This window comes from Anolis sagrei, chromosome 11 (genome assembly GCF_037176765.1).
Source record: "Anolis sagrei isolate rAnoSag1 chromosome 11, rAnoSag1.mat, whole genome shotgun sequence".
Taxonomy (NCBI): domain Eukaryota; kingdom Metazoa; phylum Chordata; class Lepidosauria; order Squamata; family Dactyloidae; genus Anolis; species Anolis sagrei.
The window spans coordinates 31,253,369-31,267,111 of NC_090031.1; the positions used below are offsets into that span (position 1 = coordinate 31,253,369).

At 39.2% G+C, this 13,743-nt stretch overlaps 1 protein-coding gene across 1 annotated transcript in view; it reads right to left on the bottom strand.

Moving 5' to 3' along the window:
• BRIP1 (BRCA1 interacting helicase 1) overlaps positions 1 to 13,743 on the bottom strand; it is a 137,844-nt gene that overhangs the window by 99,758 nt on the left and 24,343 nt on the right. The window contains exon 7 of the mRNA XM_067472146.1: positions 1,633 to 1,923. Within this exon, the coding sequence (XP_067328247.1) occupies positions 1,633 to 1,923 (291 nt within the window). The remainder of the gene's footprint in view (positions 1 to 1,632; positions 1,924 to 13,743) is intronic.

Here is a 13,743-nt window from a genome sequence, read left to right on the forward strand (position 1 = left end):
AAGCATTCCAGCGGGGAAGCATGTGGGAATGCGGAAGTGCTTCATCAGCATCGCAGATGGACGATTAAAGCGACAGCTTCCCTGGCGGCCAGAAAAAGTTAAATAGCCTCTGTGTATGTCTGTATATGTTGTATGTTAAAATTGGCATTGAATGTTTGCCATATATGTGTACACTGTAATCCGCCCTGAGTCCCCTGCGGGGTGAGAAGGGCGGAATATAAAAGCTGTAAATAAATAAATAAATAAATAAATAAATAAATAAATAAATAAATAAAGCATTTATGTGTTCTAAAATGGAGTCTGAGCTCTGAACAGTCCCAGATGTGATTGTGTGGTTTGCAGCCCCTCCTACTACCTCAAGAAACACAGAGTAAAGGGAAGCTGCATACCAAAACATACATATACAATACAGAAAGCAAACAGAATCATATACAAACAAATTAGTAGTGGAGGCTTGAGAAAGTTGCTATTTCTAACAGGCCTCAGAAACGGGGGGGGGGGGGGGTTTGTCATGTTACGGACCCATCCCATTCACCGCATTCAGGCTGCGTGCCCTCCCCTTTTATGGCTTTAAATCAGGGGTCCACAAACTTTTTAGACAGAGGGCCAGGTCACAGTTCCTCAAAAGGTTGGAAAGCCGGATTATAATTTGAAAAAAATAATAATAATGAATGAATTCCTATGCACACTGCACATATCTTATTTGTAGTACAAAAAAACCTACTTAAAAACAATGCAATAATTAAAATGAACAACAATTTTAACAAATATAAACTTATTAGTTTTTCAATGGGAAGCATGGGCCTGCTTTTGGCTGATGAGATAGGATTGTTGTTGTTGTTGTGTGCTTTCAAGTCGTTTTTAGACTTAGGTTGATCCTGAGCGAGGGCCAGGTAAATGACCTTGGAGGGCCGCATCTGACCCCCGGGCCTTAGTTTGAGGACCCCTGCTCTAGGCAGTCTGAAGCATCTCACAACTAAAGCATTTCTGTGTTCTAAAATGGAGTCTGAGCTCTGAACAGTCCCAGATGTGATCATATAGTCTGCAGCCCCTCCTACTACCTCAAGAAACATAGAGTAAAGAGAAGCTACATACCAAAACATACATTCTATATAAATAAAATGTAATGTTTGTTTGTGGGATTAACATAACACAAAAACCACTGGATGAATTGACACCAAATTTGGACACAATACACTTATCAGGCCAACAAGTGACCATCACTCATAAAAACACTGGAAATCACAGTGGAAGGGACTTAAAAAACCAAAACATAAAAATGCATTACAACACATATATTTTATTTATTTATTTATTTTATTTCCTATATTTATACCTTGCCCTTCTCCCCCCAAAGCAGGACATACACACACGCACACACACACACATACAAAACACACATACACAGACTAGGCTACAGCAACGCATGGCAGGGGATGGCTAGTATACAATACAAAAAGCAAACAGAATCATATACAAACAAATTAGTAGTGGAGGCTTGAAAAGTTTGCTATTTCCAACATGCCCCAGAAACCGGGGGGGGGGGGGGGCACTCATTGCATTCAGGCTGTGCGCCCCCCTTTACAGCTTTAAATAAATATAATTTCTGTGCAAAAAAGTACAATAACTTACATTTTTTGCTTCCAACAACTCCACACATTTTTCGTTTTTGCTGCCACAAGTCGACACTGTTGGATGGACACAGGTGTGGTCCCTGCTAGAAAGAATGGTCATCTGGACACCAGCATATGCCGTCCTCCGCATCTCTCGCGTGATTTGTGCGATCTGTTTATGAGTCCGGGTTCCAAAATATATTTTGGGGATAAACGGCCTCTCTCCATTTTCTTTCTTCTTTGCATCGGCAGTGTCTCTGCCTTTTTCCTCTGCAGAAGAGCAGGAACACTGATTGCAAGGGTCAGAAAGCTGAAAAGAAGGGGGAAATCTGATTAAGGAGGTCACCCGCAAAATACCAGAGTCTTCTAACACCTTAAAACTTCCAAAACAAAAAAAGTTATTTAGCTTTAGTAGACTCTATCCTACTTCATCTGTTTCACCCACACCTGATTAAATGGATTGGAGTCCACAAAGTTTGTGCCAAATGAAACTTTTTAGACTTCTATGTTAGCACTGGCCAGGAGAGCTGCTGCTTTTGGATTCTTTACCTAAGACCTTTTCCAACAAATAATAATAATAACAACAACAACAATCTTTATTTATATTCCGCTCTATTTTCCCAAGGAGACTCAGAGCAGATTACAGAATACATATATGGCAAACATTCAGTGCCGTTATACACTTAACAAAACAGAAAATACATAGTCAGAGGCAAGGCTTCCATCTTTTTCATGTCCGGCATCTGGAAGTTTGTATGATTCCAGAGCAAGCTGTCTTCAGGAAAAGCAAAAACTGCACATCACAAATGTTGAACCTGACTCAGCACATAGAAGATTGTTTTGAAAGGCAGCAGATTACAGGAGCTTTCTTCATTGACCTGTCAGCAGCTTATGACACTGTAAAACATTGCCTTCTCCTGAGAAAAACTTATAATATCTTAAAGGACTACCACCTGCTTCATAGAAAATTGCTACAAAACAGGAGCTTTTTTGTTGAATCCCAGGGCAAGAGAAGCAGATGGCGAAAACAGAAGAACGGCCTGCCTCAAGGGAGTGTGTTTTCTCCATCAATGTTTAACATCTACACTAATGATCAGCCACTGCCAGAAGGGAAAGTGAGTTTCATCTATGCTGACGATCGCACCATCACCACCCAAGTAGGAAGCTTTGAAATGGTTGAACAGAAGCTCTACGAAGCTCTAGGTGCCTTTACCCCCTATTACAGAGAAAACTAGATGATTCCTAATCCATCTAAAACACAGGTGCATGCTTTCCATCTTAAGAACAGACAAGCATCTTGAGCTCAGAAGATTATCTGAGAAGGAATCCCACTGGAGCATTGCAGCACACCCATATACCTGGGATGTTCTCTGATTTTCAAGAAGCACTGCTTGAATATCAAGCAAAAAGAGGATACTAGAAATAATATCATATAAAAGCTGACTGGCACAACCTGGGGATCACAACCAGACACAGTGAAGACATCTTCCTTTGTGCTTTGCTACTCTGCTGCAGAATATGCATGCCCAGTTTGTAATGTATCTCACCACGTTAAAACAGTGGATGTGGCTCTTAATGAGACATGCCGCATTATCACAGGATGTCTACACCCTGTGCCGCTAGAGAAATTATAAGGTTTAGCTGGTATTAATTATTATTATTATTATTATTATTATTTATTTGACCAGTCATATATGACCATTTCAAAATAGAACACGAGTAAAAAACAAGGTGAGGACAGCAGCTGACCTTCTATTTATAGCCAGAATCTTATTTTCCTGGTTTTTCTTTCAGGAAATCTGCTCTTTTCTTAATAGCTTTCAGAATAAAAAGGCTTACTCTGATTATGTTGGATCTTTCCTGCCCTTGCAAGAGGGATGTCAGAATATCATTTCTGTTGGGGGACCTGCAGTTGGATAATATTGGATGTAAATATCTGTCTCGCAGTTCAGTGTATGCTGGACAGTCAATTAAGAAATGTTCAATATCTTCCACTGTTTGTTCTCCCCAGACGCAGAATCTCTCACTTCTTGGGATATTACAGTAACACCCGGTTTGCATCATAATACCGAGGTATTCAAACCTACCCCTAGTATATATTTTTCTAAAGGGTAGTGGAAGTGGAATAGTTAGGTAGTGCTCTAAATGAATATTCCTTTTGTGGGAAGCTAAAAATCTTGTGGCTGAAGGCCTACCTATGCTCTCTAGGTCCAGCTGTGCATAGACATCCCGAATGTGGCGCTTGAGCACTTGCCCTGCCCAGAACACCCAGAAACTGCAAAGGCAGACCGAATCCAGCCAACTCATTATTCAGAGCCACAATCCACAATGACTTCTGGTCACGCTGGACTGTTTAGCTGGTATTGTACCACCTGATTTCCGCCGGGAAGTAGCAGCCAGCAATGAAAGGACCAAGGCAGTGACATCTCTGGCCCATCCTCTGTTCGGATATCAGCCAGCATGCCAATGCCTTAAATCAAGAAACAGCTTCCTAAGATCTACAGAGACACTCGCAGAAACACCTCAGCAAGCAAGAGCCCAAAAGTGGCAGGCTAAAACCTGGAACCCCAATCAGGGGCTGAGACTGGATGAGAGACTCCCTCCTGGTCACACAGAAGACGGGGTGACTTGGAAGGTGCCAAATAGACTATGTTCTGGCACCATGAGATGCAGCGCCAATCTTAAGAAATGGGGCTACAACAGGGGTCCTCAAACTAAGGCCCGGGGGCCGGATACAGCCCTTCACAGTCATTTACCCAGTCCTCGCTGAGGGTTAAGCTAAGTCAGAAACGACTTGAAAGCACACAACAACAACACTCCTATCTCATCAGTCAAAAGCAGGCCCACACTTCCCATTGAAATACTAATACATTTATATTTGTTTACATTGTTCTTCATTTTAATTATTGTATTGTTTTTAAGTGTTTTTTGCACTATAAATAAGGTATGTGCAGTGCGCATAGGAATTCATTCATGTTTTTTTTTCAAATTATAATCTGGCCCTCCAACAGTTGGAGGGACTCTGACCTAGCCCTCTGTTTAAAAAGTTTGAGGACCCCTGGTCTACAGTATTGAAGACCACTGAGAGGTCCAGGAGAACCAAGAGGGACACACTCCCCTTGCCCAGTTTCCTGCATTGATCAACCCACTAAGGCGACCAAGGCTCTTTCAGTTCTATGTCCCGGCCTAAAGCTGGACTGTGCCAGATCCAGACAATCAGTTTCCTCCAAAACCCTCCAAGGACATCATGAAAAAAAAGCCAAAGCTGAGTGATAATGTTCTAATTGGTTCTATGAACTTAATTTAATGGAGTCCCCAGTGGTGCAGTGGGTTAAACCCTCGTGCTGGCAGGAGTGATCACTTAAAGGTTGGGTTGCTGACCTGAAGGTTGCCGGTTCGAATCCAACCCGGGGAGAGCATGGATGAGCTCTCTCTATCAGCTCCAGCTCCATGTGGGGACATGAGAGAAGCCTCCCACAAGGATGGTAAAAACTCCCGGCGTCCCCTGGGCAACGTCCTTGCAGATGGCCAATTCTCTCACACCAGAAGTGACTTGCAGTTTCTCAAGTCGCCCCCGAGACAAAAATAACCCTTAATTTGATTAGGAACATAAATACCAGGGATCAAGTGTCTCTTGGCTTTGTCTCTTGTTTGGTGATGATGAGGGAGAGCTAAACCTGGGTGAGATAGTCCAAGAAAAGAAGGCATGGGTAGACCCCTGGGTCACAAAGTGGAATCCATGACATGTGAGTGTGGAAAAGAACAAACCACAGACCACTTACTACAATGCAGCCTGTGTCCTGCCACACGCATAATGGAGGACCTTCTCACAGCCAAACCAGAGGCTCTCCAATTGGCTAGCTACTGGTCAAAGGACGTTTAGTATAATGCCAAGTTTTTAACTTTGTGGTTTTTCTATACATTGTAACTGTATTCTCAATTTGCTTTTGACATAATACATAAATAATTGCTTACAATAATTATATTTTAGGATGAGATTCAATATGTCTGTTGATGGGATGGTGGGGCACATCAGTTCTTAGTAAAATAAAAAGAAATTGAATTATGGTACGCTACACATTTCTTTTCTGAGTATCCTATCACCCATTGGATTCTACAAGTCAGCTCCACAAACACAAGTTGAAATGAAAACAATTTCAATCATACTTATGTTCTTGTTTAGGCTCAATATAAGAAGGAAAGCTGGCATCTAAAAGCAAAGGAACCAGAACCTTTGCAAAACAGCTCAAATAATAATCTTATGTTCAAAAGTGGTCTTAAGCGTAAAAAAAGGACACCGTGACACCACGAGCCAAACAGAGTGTCCTTGTCGTCTTCGCTGTTTCTTCCTTCACCCCTCCTCTGAATGGTGACCAGTAAGATTATCCTTGGTGAGCAAACGCAAAGTCATGGTGTGCGTCACATCACAATACCAGGGATCAAGTGTCTCTTGGCCTTCGCTCTGTGGAAAAGGGGCTCAAATTACCCTCAGTCCCACTCAAGCTTGTCCACCATTAAATATTACAATACGCGATAGAATGGGAGTAAATGCAACCCTTCAGGAGCTGCCACTCATTGGGATAAAAGGTCTGCTGACGTGCCAAATAAACAGGCCGTCAAAGAAGATAGAGTTACCGGCCGCGCTAGAATTGTTACATTCCTCTCTCGGGTTGCCAATAACAGCCGATTTCATTACGGTGTGCTGCCACATTAAATGGCCGGTTCCAAATATCCTGCCTTCTCTATATTGAATAATTACTTATTCACCGAAAGGACAAAAGGAAGCGTTATGAATGGAGCTCTTGTCAGGGATACAGGAGGAAACAGCTGACGGGAGGTGTACGTTACATACGAGTTCGTGTCGGCCTCCATCGGAGAGGCGACACAGGGAAAATGGGGACTCACATGATTATCGCGTGATATTCCTTGTTCCGCGCTCTGGCGTGTGCTCCGGAAAAGAATAAGGAGCATACCTGCCCACAAGCCCACCACCCACGCACAAAACACCTAAAGCTTCAAGCGTCGATTGTCAGATCATTCCTGTTCTCTTTCCTGCCTTTGATTGACACAAATAGGATTTTTTAAAAACAGGATACTCATAATTATAAGGTTTTTAAATTATTATTTAATAGAATACCTCAAGTCCCATTCTTGGAAATGTGAGTTATAAATGATATGACTGATTGATGGATGAATGGATTTATTTTATTACTGAAAAGTAATAATAATAACACTTTATTTGTATTTTGCCCTATCACCCGATAGGACTCAGGGCAGATTTCAGCATCTACAGCAGGGGTCCTCAAACTAAGGCCCGGGGGCCGGATATGGCCCTCCAAGGTCATTTACTCGGCCCTTGCTGAGAGTCAACCTAAGTCTGAAATGACTTGAAAGCACACCACCACCACCACCACAACAACAACCCTATCTCATCAGCCAAAAGCTTCCCATTGAAATACTAATAAGATTATATCTATTAAAATTGTTCTTCATTTTAATTATTGTATTGTTTTAAGTGTTTTTGGCACTACAAATAAGATATGTGCAGTGCATAGGAATTCATTCTTTTTTTTCTTCCAAATTATAACCCAGCCCTCCAATAGTTTGAGGAACTGTGACCTGGCCCTCTGTATAAAAAGTTTGAGGACCCCTGATCTACACATACACAAAGCAAGCATTCAATGCTTGGAAAGAATGAAACACAGACCCAAAGATAAAGGTAAAGGCTTCCCCTTCATCTCTGGCTCTGGGGATGGTGCTCATCTCAATTTCTAAGAGCCTCCGTAGATGCCTCATGATCATGTGGCTGGCGTGACTGCATGGAGCGCCATTTACCTACTGATCTACTCACATTTGCATGTTTTCAAACTGCTAGGATGCCTCAATTAATGTAATTTTATGGGTATCTATTTTTATTTTGAAACTGACCAGTAGTTGCTGCATTTCCCATCTCGGCTTATACTCGAGTCAATATGTTTTCCCAGGTTTTTTTGTGGTAAAATTGGGTGGCTTATATTCGGGTTGGCTTATACTTGAGTACATACTGTAATTCATAATACAGTAGAATCTCGCTTATCTGATAGAGGGAGCTCGAATCCGGGGAGAGGCGGAGGAGCTCCCTCTATCAGCTCCAGCTCCTCATGCAGGGTCATGAGAGAAGCCTCACAAAAGGATGATAAAAACATCAAATCATCCGGGCGTCCCCTGGGCAAGGTCAAGTCGCTCCTGACATGACAAAAAAAAATAAATCTCACTTATCCAACATAAACATAAAAATAATATTATAATGCAATATAACACTAATAATAATAATATGATATTATAATTATATATTTATACTACATGTAATATTACTAATAAAATTACAATATAATGGTGTAGTACAATATAATATAGTAATATACAATAATGATATTGTACTATGCTAATGACATAATATATTGTATGCATGTATGTATATGTATGTGTGTACTTATATATATAATATATATATATATATATACACACACACACACACACACACATATATATATCTTGTAAGCTGCTCTGAATCCCCTTCGGGGTAAGAAGGGCAGCATATAAATGTCGTAAATAAATACATAAATACATAAATACATAAATACATAAACGGGCAGAATGTTGGATAAGTGAAAATGTTGGATAATAAGAAGGGATTAAGGAAATGCCTGTTCAACGTCAAATTACATTATGATTTTACAAATTAGGCACCAAAACATCATGTTTTACAACAACTCGACAGGAAAAGCAGTTCAGTACACAGTAACATTATGTAGCAATTGCTGTATTTATGAATTTAGCACCAAATCATCACAATGTATTCAAACAGCTGTTGATCTGGGCAGGAGGCAAAATGTGTTAGATAATACACAAAGTTGGATGAGCAAAGTTTGGGTAAACGAGACTCTACTGTATACGGTACTTTTTACTTATTTACAAGACGTCCCCTGCCACACGTTGCTGTGGTTCAGCCTGTGTATATGTCTTTTGTGTGTGTATGTATGTGTGTATATAAGGGTTTCGCGCATGTGTTGTAATGTATTTTTTTTTTGCTTTTAAAATCTCTTCTGCTGTGTTTTCCAGTGTTTTTATGAGTGATGGTCACTCATTGGCCTGATAGGTGTCTTGTGTCCAAATTTGGTGTCAATTCATCCAGTGATTTTTGAGTTATGTTAATCCCACAAATGAACATTACATATTTATTTATATAGCTTTATTTGCCATATTTATACCCTGCCTTTCTCTACCCCAGCAGGGGGGACTCAAGGCAGCTTACAATGGCACATACACAATGCCTCAAAACAACAAATTCACCAAAAATAGTTTAAAATCACAACATATTAGACGTGGTTAAAATACATTCCAAGTTAAAAACACACCATCCGGAATTCAAGGTCTAAGGCCATTCAAAGGTCAAATTGCACATAATTTTATAGTTAGAATACTGCATTGCCCTAATTTTTGAAAGCCTGCTCTCAGAGCCAGGTTTTGACTCTCCTCCTGAAGGTTAGTAGACAGGGGGCTGACCTGATGTTGCTGGGGAAGGAGTTCCATAACCGAGGGGCCACCACTGAAAAGGCCCTGTCTCTCATTCCCGCCAGCCATACTTGTGAGGCAGGCGGGACCGAGAGCAGGGCCTCCCTAGATGATCTTAGTCTCCGAGCTGGTTCATAGGGAAAAATACGTTTGGACAGGTAGCCTGGGCCGGAATTTTTTGGAGGGAAAAAGATTTTGGGAAAGCAACATGGGGAGAAGTAGATTTTTCTGTTGATCTCTCTGTGCCTTCAATTCCCCTGAAGAAAAATGCCATTTATATCTTGGAAAAAATAATTATGTAAAAAAAAAAAGACAAAGTGTCCTGGGGCTTTCTCACACTACATAACAAACACATGTATTCCAGCCTGTGTTTTTGTTGCCTACCATCTGCTTCTTCAAACACATAAAGGATTATGCCAGAATAAATATCAGAGTCTTAGGATACTATGCGACTTTTCTGTCGCTGTTGTTTTGCAACAAGCAAACACAACTATGAACACAACTACACTCCTGGGAGTTCGGCATGCCATAGGAGAGAAACATGCATTGACGCTATAACCTAAATCAAGATGATCAGGAAGTTTAATGGACTTTCTGTAAAAACACGAGTGCCTTCTACCAGAGGGTTTATTGGAAGCGGGAATTAAAATGTACTTGGCATCAGGAATTTTTTTAGAAGTATATATAAAATAAAGATAGCCAAAAAAACTGCGAGGAGCTGAAAAAATAACATTATTTTACAGGTGGCCTCAAAAGATTTTCTTAAAAGGTTTGAAATTGGTATAATACTGCCTTTAATAAGCACCTCGCCCTCGACTGCAGCTTGGAAATGTTACCTTTTGACTTAAAAAAATACCCAACGCCAGGAAAGTAGTAAACTCCGTCTGATTTTATAGTCACCAGTAAAATAGCATAGAACTGCTTTGCAGTAGTCATAACATTTCTCAAAGCCACAGACGCCACCGGCCAAAAAATAAAACCTTTAAGGTGCCCTAACAGAAGAGAGGGTGTGTGTGTATAATTGCAACTTTTCCATACACATACATAGATATATGTAGATTTGAATTATCATTTAGCAATTTCAAGTTTTCATTTTTTACTAGTTTCTCCCTTTTTCTCTATTGCAGAAATCTTTCAAAGGAGAAGTCACACATCCATTTGGGGACCCCAGGGTTGCAAAGCTCTGCTTTGCCCATTTTTAGCTCAAATGTCATATAACACTTTTAAAAACGCACAACAAGCATTTGTTTGTTACTGTTACGTGCATTCAAATCATTTCCATCTCATGGAGACCCTAAGGCAAACCAAACAGCCAGGTTCCCCACAAGGACTTTTTCAGAATTTATTTACTGTATATACTTGAGTATAAGCCTAGTTTTTCAGTGCCTTTTTTAGGCTGAAAAAGCTCCCCTCGGCTTATACTCGAGTCAAGGTTGTTTATTATTTTTCCCTATTTCATTTTTATTACATTTATTATTTTTCTATTATTTTTCTATATTTATTATTATTACATTTACTGTATATACTCGAATATAAGCCTAGTTTTTCAGTCCTTTTTTAGGCTGAAAAAGTCTCCCCCGGTTTATACTCGAGTCAATTTTATTTATTATTTTATTTTGTTGTTGTTATTATTATTATTCCATTTATTATATTATTGTTGTTATTATTACATTTATTATTTTACTCTATTTATTATTGTTATTGTTACATTTATTATTTTACTGTATTTTTATTATTCCATTAATTATTTTACTCTATTATTACTGTTATTATTACATTCCATAATTTTATTCTATTATTATTATTATTTTACTCTATTTATTATTATTGGAGGACATGTAAGCATATTTACATTGAAGAAGGTTAGAATAATGGTTTAATCAGAGTTGGACAGTCTTGTCTTCAATTACAGTTTTATGTAAATATTCAAAAAAATTTAACCTACTGATGTATAAATTAATATAATTTTATTGGTATCTATTTTTATTTTGAAATTTACCATTAACTGCTGCATTTCCCACCCTCAGCTTATACTTGAATCAATACATTTTCCCAGTTTTTTTGTGGTAAAATTAGGTGCCTCGGCTTATATCGGGTCGGCTTATACTCGAGTATATACGGTATGTTATTTTACACTATTATTATTTTATTATATTTATTATTTTACTCCATTTATTATTAGTAGTAGTACATTTATTATTTTACTATATTATTTATTTATTTACTATATTTGTATTCTGCCTTTCTCAGCCCATGGGTGACTTTAGTATTATTGTTATTATTACATTTATTATTTTACACTATTTAGTATTATTATTATTATTATTACATTTATTATTTTACTATCTTTATTATTATTGGAAGGATACGTAAGCACATTTACATGGAAGAAGGTCAGAATGATGGTTGAATCAGAGTTGGACAGTTTTATGTTACATTACAGTTTTATGTAAAGATTCAAAAACATTTACCCTACTGATGCCTCAATTACTGTAATATTATTGGTATCTATTTTTATTGTGAAATTTACCATTCGCTGCTATATTTCCCACCTTTGGCTTATATTCGAGTCAATACATTTCCCCAGTTTTTTGTGGTAAAATTAGGTTCCTCGGCATATATTCGGGTCAGCTTATACTCGAGTATATACGGTACTTATTTCTCTATTCTTTGTGGCATGTGAGCAGTTCTCTTGCTCTTATGGCACAGAGTTTGCGGTTTAAGGGCTATAGTGACCATTAAGCAAAAGTGACCTGTTTTCCAACTCATGTGTTTAATAATTAAAGTAAAACAATGTTATTAGATACACACCGCTATACTTGGTGGTGTCTCGAGATGTTGTATTCATTTTGCCCCACTGTTGCGATGAGTGATTAGGCAACCTATATTTTGCCAAGTGAAACAAATGCCAATCTTACTCAGGAAACATATGGGGAAAAAAAGACTTTGTAGAAGGTAATGAAAAACAAAAACAAAAGCCGTTTACCTACTCTATTGAGCTCTCGGTGGAGCAGTGGGTTAAACCCTTGTGCCGGCAGGACTGAAGACAGATAGGTCGGAGGTTTAAATCCAGGGAGAGGGCGGATGAGCTCCCTCTGTCAGCTCCAGCTTCCCATTCGGGGACATGAGAGAAGCCTCCCACAAGGATGGTAAAACATCTGGGCGTCCCCTGGGCAACGCCCTTGCAGACGGCCAATTCTCTCACACCAGAAGTTGCAGTTTCTCAAGTCACTCCTGACACAAAACAGAAAAAACCTAACCTATTTCTGTAAAATGAAAAGTGAAAAAATTGTGCCCAAATTTAACACTGGCAAGTGCTTTTGGTTTTGAGTTGTGTTCTATTCTAATACAGCTTTTTGAAATTTCTCCAATGTAAATTATGAGCTTAACGTGTTTTTTAAAAATGTCTTTTTATGAAAAACCAAGAATTCAAATATTGAAGGTACTTTATAGACTACTTTATAGCTCTCACATTTTTGAGAAAGACTCAACTAGGACATTAATTCAAGATTTGGGGAGTGTGGGGAGAGACAAACCACCTCTAAGCCAGTATTTCCCAAATATGTTTAGCAGCATGATTTTATGAAGTCGCCAAGCCAATTTAATGCAGAATGCGGTTCTACCTTCCATCTAAGTAAGAAAAACAATAACTGGGAAAGTACTTGACTTATTCTTTCACTGCTTGATTCGTTGCAATAAAATGTTAGCGCTGGTGGCCAGCGGAACGTGAAATCCAACAACCAGACAGGTTTCCAGAACACCCCCAAATCTTATCCATTTAGATGTTCCCTCCTCCCAGGGTGAACGGACACCTTTCTGCTCAAACAAGCAATTTTCAAAGTCCAAATACTGCCATTATGATGCTCTGTTCCAGCAAAATATTTGGATATTCCGAAGAATACTATTTTGAGCACCTATGTCCAGCTGGAGGATTATGGGAATTGTAGTCCAATCTAATGGCAGAACCTATTACACAAACCACACTAAATATGGCCATCATGCCACTTCTCAGTCTTCTCTTCTCTAAGCAAAACATACTCAGCTCCCCGAATAATTTCTCATAGGTTTTGAGGCATTTAGACAGCTTGGTCACCCTTCCCCAAACATGTTCCTGCTTATTTATATGCTGCTTAATAATGTTTAGGGGGCCACCGATTGAGTTGTGATGCCTGACCTTTCATCTTTCTCTTTGAATGGGTTTGGCCAGATTCTCGAATGCCTTCCTTCCTTCCTTCCTTCATTCCTTCCTTCCTTCCCTTTTTCTTTCCTTCTTTCCTTCTGATCTCCAGATGTCTTGGGATGGAATTTATACTTCACATACTGTTCTCTTCTTAACATGGAAAGGGTGAACCTATAGTCCTCCAGCTGTTGCCTAGTTGGGATTAGAAACTGAGAAAATGTTGGTCTCCAAGTTCTTTCGGTTCCAGACAGTATATCCAATGGCAAGAGTTATCAAGAACAGAAGTATATTTGCACAACCACCAGTTTCTACTCATGTGTACGTGAACTGAGCAAGCAAAGAATGAGACTCACTAAAAGTGGGTAGAACAAAACAAACATCAACTCAGGAGAAAAT